The 15,733-nt window shown below is 42.3% G+C and overlaps 1 protein-coding gene across 2 annotated transcripts in view; it reads left to right on the plus strand.

Moving 5' to 3' along the window:
* The first annotated feature begins 11,890 nt into the window (after positions 1-11,890).
* Positions 11,891-15,733, plus strand: part of NR1D2 (nuclear receptor subfamily 1 group D member 2) — a 35,536-nt gene continuing 31,693 nt past the window's right edge. The window contains exon 1 of one of the 2 annotated variants that reach the window (XM_037845776.1): positions 11,891-12,210. In XM_037845776.1, the coding sequence (XP_037701704.1) occupies positions 12,195-12,210 (16 nt within the window). In that variant the 5' untranslated portion in view covers positions 11,891-12,194. The remainder of the gene's footprint in view (positions 12,211-15,733) is intronic. The other variant, XM_037845783.1, reaches the window with a different exon arrangement.

Here is a 15,733-nt window from a genome sequence, read left to right on the forward strand (position 1 = left end):
CCTCTACATCCTCACCAACATTTTCTATTTTCCTTTCCTAAAATAATAGATCCTGGTGGGTGTGAAGTGGTAGCTCATTCCTGTTTTTATTTGCATTTCCCTATAATGGCTAATGATGTTGAGCATCTTTTCATGTGCTTACCGACCATTTTATCATCTTTAGAGAAATGTCAATTTGAGTCCTTTGCCCGTTTTTAAATTGGTTTGTTTGTCTTTTTAGTGTTGAGTTGTAGGAGCTCTTTATATATTTTGGATATTAAATCCTAATCTGATATATGATTTGCAGCTATTTTCTCCAATTATGTAGGTTGTTTTCCCCCCTTCTTGCTCATGTCCTTTGAACACAAAAGTTTTTAATTTGATGATATCCAATTTATCCAATGTCTTGTTGCTCATTATTTTGGTGTTGACATCCCATCACTTTTGCCATATTCTATTTTTAGAAGAAAGTTAATAGGTCCAGTTCATTCTCAGGGGGAGGAGATTACATAAGAAGTGAATAATAGGAGGTGGGGATCATTGGGGCCATATTAGAAGGCTGCCTACCAGAGAAAACTCTTATATAAAGCCTCAGTCTCCCTGGTATAGTAGAGCTATGCTTCTGAAACTTCATTATATATACAAACCACGTGGAGTTCTGGTTGACATGCAGATTCTGATTCAGTGGGTCTAGGGTGGAGAGATTCTGCATTTCTTACTGGCTCCCAGGAGATGCCCATTCTGCTGTCCCAGGACCATACTTTGAATAGTGAGGTAGCAGAAGACCAGTGTTCCTCTTGGCTTGCTCTGAGGAAATTACATTAGGCTCCTCCTCTAAGACTAAGAGAAGACGAATACATAAAAGAGCAACAGTAGACCGTAAGTCTAATACATTAGTCACAAATTGTAAAGACTCTCAATGCTTATCTGCAATGCCTTAAAAACATGGAATCCAGACATATGGATAATCAGCATGCACCCTGCTGAGTAACATATAAGTGGCAAAGTATTTCTCATCCAATTTTTAAAACAGAATTGTATCATGATGGGGAGAATGTGTTTTTTGTATGAATTTTGAAGCTAAGAGATGGTCCTGGATATTAACTGAGATTATATGGCCATCCTATTCTTAACACTATTATCAAGACATTCTGGTTTTTCTTCCTGCACAGCCAGAAAGGAGAAGGGTCTAAACCTTAGAAATAAATTCATTTTCTAGAATTTAGGTAGATAAATATATAGACAGAAAATTAGTAAAGGCTTATTGTTGATAAGCATAACAGGGGAGTTTATTATGCATACAGCTGGTGTCTCTTTAAGCCATGACCAGCACTGTAACCAGGCCTGGAGGAAGAACTGGAATCAGAAGCCCAGGCAATGCCCTGTCTGTTTCTTGTGTTTATGATTCTATCCGGTCATACTGCAAGCAAGAAATCCTGGTCACTTGGGGGAAATCTGGAAGGAAGCAGTCCCAGCCTTCTAAATCTAGTCTCATTACCTTTAGCCCTGGGATACAAGGCTGATCAGTTCTCTGATGGAGATGATGGTGGTTTTTTAAGCCAGTATTCTCAAACTAGAGTGCATCAGAATCACTTGGAAGGCTCCTTAAACTACAATTTGCTGCCCCCCACCTCCAGAGTTTCTGATGCAGTAGGCCAGGGTGGAGCCTGAGAATTCGCATTTCTAACAAGTTCCTGGGAGATAAAGCTGCTGCTGATCTGAACCACACTTTGAGAACCACTGGTATTCCAGGGAGAGAAGAATAAACCAGCTGAGGAGAGTTGAAAAGTGGGTGTTGATTGTTGGAAAGGGGGAATGTGAGGCTTTAAGCTCCCTCTGAGCATTGGTGATAATCTGGAATAGAGAGAGAATTTAGGAGAATGGTAAACTGATGAAAATCACGCTAGGACGGATTCCACTGCTGAAAGAGATTCTAATTAGATGGGTTTTCCAAAAGAATAAATAGGAAGATAAAATAGGAAAAGTAGTGAGATAGTCAGCAGAATGTATTGTTCCTGTAGTGAGATAGCATGTCTGGTTTTAGAGCCAGCTTTAGTGTTTGATGTTTTTGCTTTCTTTTTTCCCCTTCCCAGTGAAAGGTAGTACAATATTTTTAAACTGCAACAGAGAGTATTTCAGATAATCAGACATTTCTTGTAGCATTTTTATTTATTCTGTCATGCATTTTTTTCTCTTTATTTCATTCATCTTCGTTCTAGTTTGCTAATGCTGCCGGAATGCAAAACACCAGAAATGGATTGGCTTTTGTACAAGAGGGTTTATTTGGTTACACAGTTACAGTCTTAAGGCCATAAAGTGTCCAAGGTAACACATCAACAATCGGGTACCTTCACTGAAGGATGGCCAATGGCGTCCGGAAAACCTCTGTTAGCTGGGAAGGCACGTGGCTGGCGTCTGCTGCAAGTTCTGGTTTCAAAATGGCTTTCTCCCAGGACATTCCTCTCTAGGCTTCAGCTCCTCAAAAATGTCACTCTTAGTTGCTCTTGGGGCATTTGTCCTCTCTTAGCTTCTGCAGAGCAAAAGTCTGCTTTCAACGGCCGTCTTCAAACCGTCTCTCATCTGCAGCTCCTCTCTCAACTTCTGTGCATTCTTCAAAGTGTCCCTCTTGGCTATAGCAAGGTTGCTCCTTCTGTCTGAGCTTATACAGAGCTCCAGTAATTTAATTCAAACCCACCCTGAATGGGTGGGGCAACACCTCCATGGAAATTATCCAACCAAAGGTATTGTTCACAGTTGATTGAATCACATCTTCATGGAAACACCCAAAGGCTTCCAAAATCTAATCAACACTAACATGTCTGCCCACACAAGACTGCATCAAAGATATGGCATTTTGGGACACATAATATATTCAAACCGGCACAATCTTTTTTTCAAATTTCTGTTTGGTATGTTATTATATCAATGGAGCACTTAAAAATTCATCTAGGTTTCCAAAAGATAGTATATATTTTTACACTCTATTCAATAAGGCATCTTGGCCAGATGTTTCTGTTGTGGATTGCCTTTGATTTTGATGAAAGAGTGTATAGATTGCACTCTTTACGTGTAGACATAACCTTTTCCCTACTAGATTCTTCTCTGAAGGAGCAATCCCATTCAAAAGCCATATTATTGAGATGGAAAATAAAGGACACAGCATGGATAAGACACTGAGTCTGTATCTGAGCTATCATTTTACTCTCCTTCAGGTCCACTGAGAGACTGATTTTCTCAAAACTAGACTGAACTCATCATGTGGAGTGAGGGCCTTTCTGTATGCCTTTCTTATCTTTTATTCCTTTCTTTGGAGCATCCTTTCTTCTTATAAGATTTAGGAAAATGCTGCCAGATGGAGGGAATGAAAATGCTCACCTTGGGAAGTTCAACATCTTAAAGCTGACACTGTAGCATGGTCCTCAGTCAGGGTGGATTGTGTGTATATGTTATCCTTTAAAATTGTTCCTGCGGAATGATGACGACTGCAATGATATATCCCATTCTCACATGCTACTCAAGATATGACCTTGACACTCCTCTTATGGAAAGTTGAGGTCTATGTCCCCTACCTTCAAATATGGGTGTGCTTTGGTTTCCTTGTAACCAAACATGCAGCTAAATTGATGCTGTGTGACTTCTGAGGCTAGGTCAGAAAACGGGATGAAATTTTGGCCTTATTCCCTGGGACACTTGCACTGTAGCCCTGAGTTTCCCTTGTCAACAGTCTGACTGCCCTGAGGCCACCACACTATGAGGAAGTCCAATCTAGCCCACATGAAGCATGCATGTGGAGAAAACTTGCAACTACCTGAAGAGAGAGAAATGCCAGTCAAATGGATCCAACTCCCTGCTGTTACAGCTCCAGCCATGGTCAGATTGCTACCACCCGAGAGACTGAGCCAGAAACACCCAGCCAAATGCTTCCTAAATTTCCTGACTCATAGAAACAATCAGAGATAATAAAATTATTGCCATTATTTTAACTGCTAAGTTATGGGGTGTTTTAGTTCTCTTCTGCTCAAGCAAATACCATCAATGAATTGACTTAAGCAATGGGAATTTATTAGCTTATAGTTTTGAGGCTAGGAGAAAAGTCCAAATCAAGGCATTATCAAGATGGTGCTTTCTCCCTGAAGAGTGGGATCTGGCTGCTGGAGATCCTTGGTCCTGTGCTGCTCTGTCATGTGTCAATGTACATGGTGGCCTCTCCTGGTCTTTCTCTTCTCCTTTGGATTCCGTTGACCTTTGGCTTCTTGCTTTGGGTGGATTTCTCTTTCTCTTTCTGAGTTTCATTCTGCTTATAAAGGACTCCAGTAATAGGATGAAGACCCATCCTGGGTCACACCTATATGGAAGTAACCTCATCAAAAGCTCTTACTTACAATGGATTCACAACCACAGGAATGGATTAAGTTTAAAAACATGTTTTTCTGGGGTACATATATTTAAAACCACCACGTGGGGTGATTGTTACATTGCATTAGTGTTCTGGTTTGCTACTGCTGCTCTTTTGCAAAAAAAAAACAGAAATGGATTGGCTTTTACATAGGGGGTTTATTTGGTTACAAAGTTACAGTCTTAAGGCCATAAAGTGTCCAAGGTAAGGCATCAACAACAGGTATCTTCACTGGAGAAAGGCCACTGGTGTCTGGAAAACCTCTGTTAGCTTGGAAGGCATGTGGCTGGCATCCGCTTGCCACCAGGTTGTTTCAAAATGGCATTCTCCAAAATGTTGCTCTCAGGGCATTTTGTCCTCTCTTAGCTTCAGCTCCCCTTCAAAATGTCACTCTCAGTTGCTCTCCAAAATATCACTCACAGCTGCTCTGGGTCTGGGCCTTTGTGGCTCTTTTTAAAGTACTCCAGTGATCCAATGAAGACCCACCCTCAATGGGTGGGACAACACCTCCATGGAAATAATCCAATGAAAGATCTCACCCACAGTTGATTGAGTCACATTTCCATGGAAATATTGAACCAATAGGTTCCAACCTAGTCAACACTAATATGTCTGCCCCTACAAGATTGCATTAAATAAAATGGCTTTTTCTGGGGGGCATAATATATACAAACCAGCACAATTAGTGTGCCAGTTTGAATGTATTATGTCCCCCCAAATGCCATTCTTTGATGTAATCTTGTGTGGGCAGACCTATCAGTATTAATTAGATTGTAATTCTTTGAGTGTTTCCATGGAGATGTGCCCCACCCAAGTGTGGGTAATGACTCTGATTGGAAAATTTCCTTGGAGGTGTTGGCCCACCCATTCAGGGTGGGTCTGAATTAAATTACTGGAGCACTATATAAGATCAGACAGAAGGAGCAAGCAGTGACAGCCAAGAGGGACACTTTGAAGAATGCACAGAAGCTGAGAGAGGAGCTGCAGATGAGAGACAGTTTGAAGACGGCCATTGAAAGCAGACTTTTGCTCTGGAGAAGCTAAGAGAGGACAAATGCCCCAAGAGCAACTGAGGGTGACACTTTTGAGGAACTGCAGCCTAGAGAGGAACGTCCTGAGAGAAAGCCATTTTGAAACCAGAACTTTGGAGCAGATGCCAGCCACGTGCCTTCCCAGCTAACAGAGGTTTTCCGGACACCTTTGGTCATTCTCCAGTGAAGGTACCTGATTGCTGATGTGTTACCTTGGACACTTTATGGCCTTAAGACTGTAACTGTGTAACCAAATAAACCCCCTTTTATAAAAGCCAATCCATCTCTGGTATTTTGCATTCCCACAGCATTAGCAAACTAGAACAATTAGTAACTGGAATATTCCCTGTAATTGGTGGAGAATGAGTTAAAGCAGTTGCATCGGTGAGGTTTCCATAGTTAGAAATGAGAGAAATTTACTAGGGCTAACTGAAACAGAATTACTGATTACTGCTCAAATTGGGAAAAATAGAATATCTGATTAAAAGAAAACAGAAGGAAGGAGATCAAGTTAAGAGCAAAAATCAGAGAATTCAATAACATAGTGAAGCAATAAAGCCAAAAATTGAGCCACTAAAAAGGATAACAAAAAAGACATATCTCTAGTAGGACTGATTAAGAAGAGAAAAGGCACAAATAAAATTAAGAATAAATGATAAAGTATTGAATTGGTTGGAATTAAAGAGATAATATTATGAAAAACTTTATTCCAATAAATTTTAAAACTTATACAACACGGACAAATTCCTACAATTACTTTTATTGAGTCAGGAAAAGTGAGAAAGGTTATACATCTATGATGACCAATATGTTAGTAGTAGTGACATGTGGCTATTTTATCACTTGGAACATGGCTAGTGAGACTGAGGGCCAAAGTCTTTAATTTTATTTAACTTTAATTTAAATTTAAATACTGGAGCAGTGTAAAGTATCTTTATCTGTTAAACACAACTTGATTATTTTGACAGGACTGCATTTCACTTTAACCAATATATCCCAAAAGATATTATTTTTGCATTGAAGTGTGCATATTGGATGTGTGTAGCATTTCTAGCATTACACATAAACACATCACTGATCAAGCTGGTGTCAATGGATAGATTCAGTTGGAATGATTTTTTCTATGAACAGATATAATACTGTAATGTGTTTATGTGAACATTTTATGAAGCCTTAAAATAAGACATGATTTACATAAGATACCTATGTATATTGTAATTAGTGATTAAACTGAGGTACTTATAATACAACTGAATTGTTTTTCCAGTTAAAAAATAAGAATGGACAGATTTTTCAATTTAAAATAAAGGCATACTATTGATGCAGAATTGAATGGCAGTGCAGATGCTGTGACTGGAACAGTAAAGAAAAAAGGGACTGGGAAAATGTAAGCCACAAATGATATGATGAATGGCAATTGAATTGGCTGTGGTGGAGGAAAACCCCAAAGCTCTTTGTTAATGTGATGATGCCACAGTTCTGCTATTGGAAAATGTGCTTGTATATGTACAGCCTTGTTTTAAATATTTTTCAGTTTTTATTTCTAGTAGGTAGATACCAATAGATATAACACTCCAAAAAATCTTTTTGTGGACTTCAATAATTCTTAAGATTGTAAAGGGGTCCTAGGATCAAAATGTTTGAGAACAGCTGATCTAGGGCACAGGAAAGGTAAAGTTTAAGTGGAAAGTTTTTGTGGTATCAGGAACCGGCAGGATCCACTAGAAGATTTTTAAAATGAGGAACAACCTTAATGTTCTATGATTGGCCTTATTTTTCAAGGAAACTTCATCTTTTTTTTCAATACCTCTCAGTCATCCAGGTCCTCATACTGCAGTGCTCCACTTGGCCTATTTTACTTGAGTTTGGGATTACAGAATTCTAATATTTAGGCTCTTCTCTCCTTAGCCACATCAGGTTGACCTGTCTTTTGTTCAGTATCTTAAGGCCTGTTGATACTTGAATATAAGGGTTAGGGAGGTAGCTTTCCCAGGGGATAACTTTTAGACACAGTGACTTAATTCAATGGAGTTATATTTTGGTCAGAGGAACAAGTAGTGTGGAATAAGTGGAATGTGCGTGTGTTAGTTAGGGTTCTCTAGGGAAACAGAATCAATGAGAGATATTTATAAATATAAGATTTATAAAAGTGTCTCATGCAACTGTGGGTATGCAAGAGTCCAAACTCCGTAGGGCAAGCAGCAGACTGGCAACTCCAATGAAGATATTTGATGAACTCCTCAGGAAACAAATTGGCAGCTTCGATGAACTCCTCAGGAAATGCTTCACTGGTCAGCTGAAGAGGAAGTGAAGGTCCTCTATCTGTCTCACTTTAAAGTCTTCAACTGATTGGATTAAATCCAGCTGATTACATTCTCTCATTGTGGAAGACATGCCCTTCGTTGCTGTCATCAGTGACAGCTGCAGCCAATTGACTGATGATTTAATAAAGCAGCCTGTTGGGTTACTCACCAGCCACAAATGTTCTCATAGCAATGGTTAGGCCAGTGCTTGCTTGACCAGACAGCTGGGTACCATCACCTGGCCAAGTTGACACATGAACCTAATTCACAGTGTGGTATGAATAGTCTGAGACTTCCAACAGACTGAACAATGGACACCACAGGGTTAATAAATGAAGCTCCTTGGAATGACAGCAGAAGGCAATTTCAACAGCAGCTACAGCACTCTGGGGATTGTCCAAACTGGATGCGGCTCAGCATCCTCCTCTGGCACTGATGAGATCAATGAGTTTCCAGTGGCCAGTCATGTGGCTTAAACTGACCTGGGTTATAGCTCTGTATCATCTGACAGCCAGCAACAAAACTTCATGGGAAAGAAGCAGTATTTAAAAAACCAGAGGCAGAAAAAAAAATGGGACCTCCTCAAAACTGAATACTTTTGTGCTTCAAAGGACTTTTTCAAGAGGGTAAAAAGGAAGTCAGTCAGTGGAAGAAAATATTTGGAAACCACATATCCGATCAGGTTTAATATCCAGGATACATATAGATATCCTACAATTCAACAGTAAAAAGACAAACAACCCAATTAAAAAATGAGCAAAAGACATGAATAGACATTTTTCCAAAGAAGATATAAAAATGGCTAAAAAGCACATGAAAAAATGTTCAACATCACTAGCTATTAGGGAAATGAAAATCAAAACCACAGAGAGATATCATTTCACACCTACTAGAATGGCCACTATTAAAAAAAAACAGAATTTTGGAGAGGATGTGGAGAAATAGGACACTTATTCACTGTTGGTGGGAATGTAGAATGGTATAGCCGTGGGGAAGACAGTTTGGCGATTCCTCAGGAAGCTAAGTATAGAATGCCATATGATCTGGCAATTCTGCTACTGGGAATATACTCAGAAGAACCGAAAGCACCAATGAGAACAGACATTAGCACACTGATGTTCATTGCAGCATTATTCACAATTTCCAAAAGATGGAAACAACCCAGGTGTCCATCAACCAATGAATGAATAAACAAAATGTGGTATATACATAAGATCGAATATCATGCAGCTGTAAGAATAAATGAAGTCATCATGCATGTGACTACATGGTTGAACCTTGAAGTCACTATGTTGAGTGAAATAAGTCAAACACAAAAGGCCAGATATTGTCTGACCTCACTAACATGAAATAAACATAACTAGCAAACTCATGGTGTTAATATGCAGAAGTAAATCATCAGAAGATAGGATGAGAGCAGAGAATGGGGAGCTGATGCTTAATTTGCACAGAATATGTAATACAGTTGATCATAAATGTTTGGAAATGAACTTACTACAATGTGCAATAGCCATAATTAACGGTGATGATATGTGGGTGCAATTGTGGTTGAAAGGGAAAGTTTAGGGTCATGTATGTCACTAAAAAGAAGGCCAGAGGATGAAACATGGGACTATATAACACAGTGAACCCCTTTGTTGGTGAAAATGCTCTATAATTGATTGTGGTGATGAATGCACAATTCTGTAATTATACTAGAACACTGATTGTACACATTAGATGGATTGTAGGGTATGTGAATTTATCTCAATAAAACTGCTTAAAAAACAAACAAACAAACACCCGAAACTCATAAACACACATTTTATTTCATAGGCATTACTGTGGAAGAGAAAGCCTTTACCTTGCAATGGCTTTTCACTCCCATTCTTCCTAGGGTATGTATTCTAGTTTGCTAATGCTGCCAGAATGCAAAATACCAGAGATGGATCAGCTTTGATAAAAGGGGGTTTATTTGGTAACACATAGTCTTAAGGCCATAAACTGTCCAAGGTAACACATCAGCAATCGGGTACCTTCACTGGAGAATGACCAAAGGTGTCCGGAAAACCTCTGTTAGCTGGGAAGGCACGTGGCTGGTGTCTGCTCCAAAGTTCTGGTTTCAAAATGGCTTTCTCCCAGGATGTTCCTCTCTAGGCTGCAGTTCCTCAAAAATGTCACTCTTAGTTGCTTTTGGGGCGTTTTTCCTCTGACAGCTTCTCCGGAGTAAAAGTCTGCTTTCAACAGCTGTCTTCAAACTGTCCCATCATCTGCAGCTCCTCTCACAGTTCCTGTGCATTCTTCAAAGTGTCCCTCTTGGCTGTAGTTCCTCTTCAAAATGTCACTCACAGCTGCACCGAGTTCCCTCTGCCTGTCAGCTCATTTATATGGCTCCACTGATCAAGGCCCACCCAATGGGCAGGCCAACACGCCAAGGAAATTATCCAGAGTCCTCACCCACAGCTGGGTGGGGCACATTCCAAAGAAACACTCAAAGAATTACAAGCTAATCAACACTGATTACGTTTGCCTACACCAGATTACATCAAAGACAATGGTGTTAGGGGGATACAATATATTCAAAATGGCACAGTATGTTTCCTCTTTTATGATTTCTTTTCTGATTTCTAGACTGTTCATTTTAGCCACATTTTACTTGTGAAGAAGCAGATAGTGGTTGACATATAAAATGAAAAAGTAAGCCATAAAGTGTGACCTGGAATCACATAGAGTGATAAAACCCTGAGGCAGGAAAGAAAAGACCACTGTGGTTACAGCACTATGGTTAGAGGGGTTAGGGTAGCAGGAGGGCTGGTGGAGAGGGAAGCAGGGCCCATAGATTGTGTATAGCTTTGCAGGTTAGGGTAAGGCAAAGGATTTTTTTCAAACTGAAATAGGAAGACATTGGAGAGTTTTGAGCAGAGTAATTAGATCCTATTTACATTTTAAAAATAGCACTTTGCCCTGAAAAAGTGACTGTGGTTGAATCCAAGGAGCAGTCACTCAGTTAGGGAACTACTGCAGTAGCTAGAGATGAGGGTGGTTGAGGTCAAGAGTAACAGCAATGCCAATGGTCACAGGCATAGAGAATGGGGATATTTTGAAGATAGAATATTGTTAATGGATTAACTGGGGTATAAGAAGTGGGGGGAGAGACCCAATTTGCTGGCTTCAGGAGCGGGCATATTTACCGAAATAGTAAAGACTGAGATAGGTAAGGAACTTGCAGGTGTGGACATATAGGAGAAGAGGGAGCACTGCACATGTTAAAATATCTTACAGGTTACCCCCACCAAGAATTTTATACTGAAAATTTTCAAAAAGCAAATTGCTAAGAATTTTACAATTACCCATATAGCTACCACCTAGATTCTACAATTAACATCTTACTACACTTCTATCATCTTACTTTTGTAATACATTTGAAAGTAAATCTCAGACATCAATACACTTTCCTCCCAATACCTCTGTATGTATACCATTTGTTTCTAGTTTTTTCCTTTGATGTAAAATTGGCATACAAGGTGAAATGCACAAATACATTTGCTGAGTTTTGACGCATACATACATCTCTTTATGCCTTAAATTTGAGATGCTTGCGGGTCATCCATGGACGCATAATCAAATGGGCAGGGGGATGCAGGAATCTGGAGTTCCAAGGAGAAGTCTCAGGTGGAAATATAAATGTGGGTATCATCAAAACAGCTCAATTTAAAACTATGGGGTTGGATAAGATCTAGGCAGTGTACAGGGAAGAGAAAGGGGCTGTGACCTCAAAGGGTCCAGTCTTCAGAGGGAGGGGAGAGCCGGACCTGGGGGCAGATCAGGGGTTGGACGAGCCCAAGCAAGCTGGACCAACCTCGGGATCCCGGAAAGCACTTCTGCCAAGAGTGACTTTACGGGCAGTTCTTGGTAACCTTCCGAGGTGACCTGAGGTGTCAATGGGGCGTGGAGGGGGCTCCCGGCCCGAGGCGGGAAGGTCAGCCAGACAGGCGGAGGGGTGGGGGTGGGGGTATGGGGAGGTGAGAGACGCGGAATAAAGGGAAGGTAAAGAGTGGAAGGGGGAGGAAGAGGAGAAGGGGTAATAAAAGAACGGGAGGAGGCAGAAGGGAAAGATGGGAAAGAGAAGATGGGGCGGAGTCGCCGCTGCGGCCGGCCTAGGGGCGGGCAGAGGGAGGGGGGTGTGTGCGCGGGTCACATGGTCGCGGCTGCCCTCTCAGTCTGCCGCCCTCGCCGCCGCGGTGCGCTGGCTGCAGGAAGCCGCCGCGCCGCCGCTTTTGTTGTCAGGATTCCCCGCGAGGATCGCCGCTCCTCGCTCGCCGCCGCTCTCTCCCATTGCAGCCTGGTCTCCGGCCTCGGATCCCACGGGCGCCCCGCCCGCCCTGCCTATGAAGGGGCCCCGCGATCACCCCAGCCTCCAGCCCTGGGCTGCGCGGCGCTGAGGCGGCTGCGGCGCTGCCCTTTCTGCGGGAAGCGGGCAGGCTCGGCTCCCTTCCCGAGGGCACTATGGAGGTGAATGCGGGTAAGACCCGGACTGCGGCGGGTGGTGGAACAGCAGAGGAGGCGCTCGGAGTCCATTAGGACACTTAGGGGAGTGGCGGCGGGGATCTCTCCAGGACAGGTGGTATGGGGTGGCTGCTGCGCGTTATTTTGTTCGCCTAGAGCTCAGTTACCGTTGCCCCCCGGGCCTCCCCATGTCTGCCCTCCTACCTCCCCATAACGCCGCAGCGAGGCCCAGCGGCGCCCAGCCATGCCCCCCCTCACATGGCCGGGCCGCGCGAGCCACGTGCGCGCTGTGTTTACGTTCGGTAGCACGCGGGCGCCGGTTGGCTGGGTGGCGCGTGACGCGGTATTACATAATGGGCGCTGAGGCGGTGGCGGCGGGCGGGGACACGTGAGGCCGCTCGGCTCCCTGACCCACATTCCCCAGGGCCGCAGGGACACGTGGGGGTGGGTGCGCGCGCAAACGCGCCGGCTGGGAGCGCCGCAACCTCCCGGGAGGCCCCACCCCTTTGGAACTCTCCGGGCTGTGACGTGACTGCAATCCCCACGCCCCCGCAGGGGTTGCACACTGCGGAGGAGCCTGCGCGTGCGCGTCGGGCGAGCCCCGCGGAAGGGGGTCCTGAGGCGCTCGCGGACGCAGCTGTTCACCGGCCGCCGCCCGCTGGTCTGGGAGGTGCCTCTGCTGCGCGCGGAGCTGGGATGCAGGCATCCGCAGACCTTGCAGTGCCTGTGGAAGAAATACGCGGCGGGGGCGCACCGCCGGCGGAGAGAGGTTCCTAGGGAAAGGCGCGGGACCTCCCGATTCCGAGACACTGATGCTCCGAGTTCTGAAGTGCTTTGCGTGTCGGACCACAGCCTTCAGACTGGACAACATTCGCCATTGTTACGCGGTGTCACTATTTCAAAAAAAAAAAAAAAAAAATTCGTCTAGGATGTGAGCTATCTTACACACCCTTAGTCATAAAAACGGTTTGAAAATCCTCTAGGGCTGGGAGCCTTACTGAAAACGCGTCACACCAGTAGCCAGTCGTTAAGCTCGGATACTAGCAGGATGACTCAGGTGATCATAGGCGACTCGGAGACGTTCTATAACTGGTCACTGTTCATTTAATTTTTTTAAATCTGTAGTTCGCTGGCCATTCCTGAAGCTGTTCAAGAGAATTTTGGTTTTGTAAATATTTGTTACTTATTAATTTCAGAGGAACATTGCCAAAGGACATTACTTTAAAGTACTTTTTCACCTTAAAGGAAGTGAATTTAATACCCAAGGTAGTACTGTTAATAGCCTACATTTAAGACGAGAAAACTACAGCTTCTTGTTAGTAAAAATGTTTTGTTCTAAGTTATGAGGCAAAAAAGCTCGGATTTGACTTGAAATAGAGCATACTTTCCACGATGGTGGACAGTGAGAGGGTTTTGAGGATGGGCAAGCCTAGAATTGGGGTAAGAAAACTCCAATATACGTAGGCACAGTAGGCGTTTCCTAGCAGTACAAAATTGGGTATTGACTACTGGCTTGGCTGAAGTTGACTGCTGCCTAAGCCCTAGCCTGGGAACCCGGCCCAGATCTAGGGTCCCTTTCAACTAAAAATAGAGAAGATTGCCTCAGCTAATTTTAGCCTGAGGTGCCTAAGGTTCTGCCTGTTTCTGGAGGTGTTGGGACTTGCTGGTTTGGGGATTTTACCTTTCCTGCTTTATTGTTCAAAAATAGTATTTGCAAAAAGTGCTTTTAATAACCTCTTTATGAACAATATTTCAATTCATTCCTGTAATAATTCAGGGCAGATATTCCAATTTTATAGCAGATGATTCGAGTTTAGAGGCATTGAAACTACTTGCTTGTCCAGGTCTTCTCAGTAAGAGATAATAGGCTGTACTCTAGAATTAGACAAACTTGGTTTTCAGTCCTGGCTCTGCCACTTAGTAGCTGCATTATTTATCCTCTCTGAGCTCTGTGTTCTTCATCTATAAAATGGGATAATGGAAGTGAATTCACAAGGTTGTTGTGAGGATGAAATGTGATAAGAAAATTGTGTCATTATTGGTATCCAGTAGATACTGGTGACTTGACGTTGTCACTTCCCTTTCTTCATCAGATAGTGGAACTACTAGATATACTTCTTAACTTCTAGGAAATTGAAATTTAACGTGTTTGAGTGCTAATCACCAGGTTGGTAGATTAGTATCTGGTATCAAGAGTAGATGCTAAAACAACTAAATCACTGTAGAATGTCTTGCTAGAAGAATGCAGTTGCTTCTGTGTGGGTCATCTTTGATTCTGTGGTGTCTGGCACAAATGGTTGTTGTAAATGGTTGTTAAACTCTCTTTAAGATAGGAATTAGATCTTAACAATTAACAAGATTGATAATTACCTAGTAATTTTCCTTAGGTTTGTTTTTGGAGCTTTTGCTAAAGGATGTTGTGTGTGAATAATTAAAATACTTTCCATTGCCCAGTCAGTGCTTTTAAGTAGTTCATAAGCCACCTGGATAGCTCGGATTTCTAAAAAGTTTATTTCTAAGCTGAGGTAGTCAGCAGACTTTGTGAACATAAATGGCTGAATCTGAAGCTGGCCCTAGGAAAGTTCTACTTCTAGTAAAAAATATCACTTCTTCATCTTTTGTTCTGAGATATTAGGAAGTGAATTTAATATCCAAGGTAGTACTTTAGGAAAAGACAAATAGCTGCAAGACCTTCATTTGGGAACTTACTGAGGACTAATAATAATATTGTTCTTTGTATTCTATTCTGAGGGGTGACACGTGAAAAAAGTAGCCATTTGCTAACACCTGGAATTTTTAATGTGAACTACAGATCTCCGAAGTCTTGTAAGGATAGATGGCAAAGTGGTTTTACCGAATAACATGACATTAAGTAGGCTTCCAGTTTAAAATTCTTTTTGGATTCACAGCATATTAAAGGTGTTCAAGCAGTTATGTCAATAAAAACATTAACCTTTAAACTATTGGCTTATTTGAGTTTGAATTCACTGATTGTAATCATTCTTAAACTTCAGTATGCAAACAATCACCTGGGGAGTTTGTTAAAAATGCACATTCCTGAGGATGTCTTCTCTGGTCTGGGCAGGGCCGTGGAACAGGGACTCTTGTTTTGAAGGTACCAAGTAGTTCTGATATATATTTTACATAGTTTTCCTGTATGATGGACATAAAGTCAAAGTTGGGAAGTTTTTTCTTTTTATAATTAGAGTCTTAGGAGCGTTTAGTCTTTAAAATCAGTGATACATGAAAATTCCTCTTGTCAGACTTACCTTGGGTCACTTTCTTGCATTGAGGACAAATGAGGTAGTTGACTTGTGGCTGTGATTCTCAAACTTGAGTGTGCATCAGAATCACCAGGAGTGATTAAAGTTTCTCTTTCAGCTGATGTGGGATGTAGCCTGAGAATTTGCATTTTTAACATTTCCAGGAGATGCAGAAGCCCTGGTTCAGGGACCACACTTTGAGAACAACTGGTTTGTGTTAGGGACCACAATGCTGGAAAGATACTCATCTTTAAGTGCTGGCTTCATTCTGGGCAG

This window comes from Choloepus didactylus, chromosome 1, assembly GCF_015220235.1.
Source record: "Choloepus didactylus isolate mChoDid1 chromosome 1, mChoDid1.pri, whole genome shotgun sequence".
Lineage (NCBI taxonomy): Eukaryota > Metazoa > Chordata > Mammalia > Pilosa > Megalonychidae > Choloepus > Choloepus didactylus.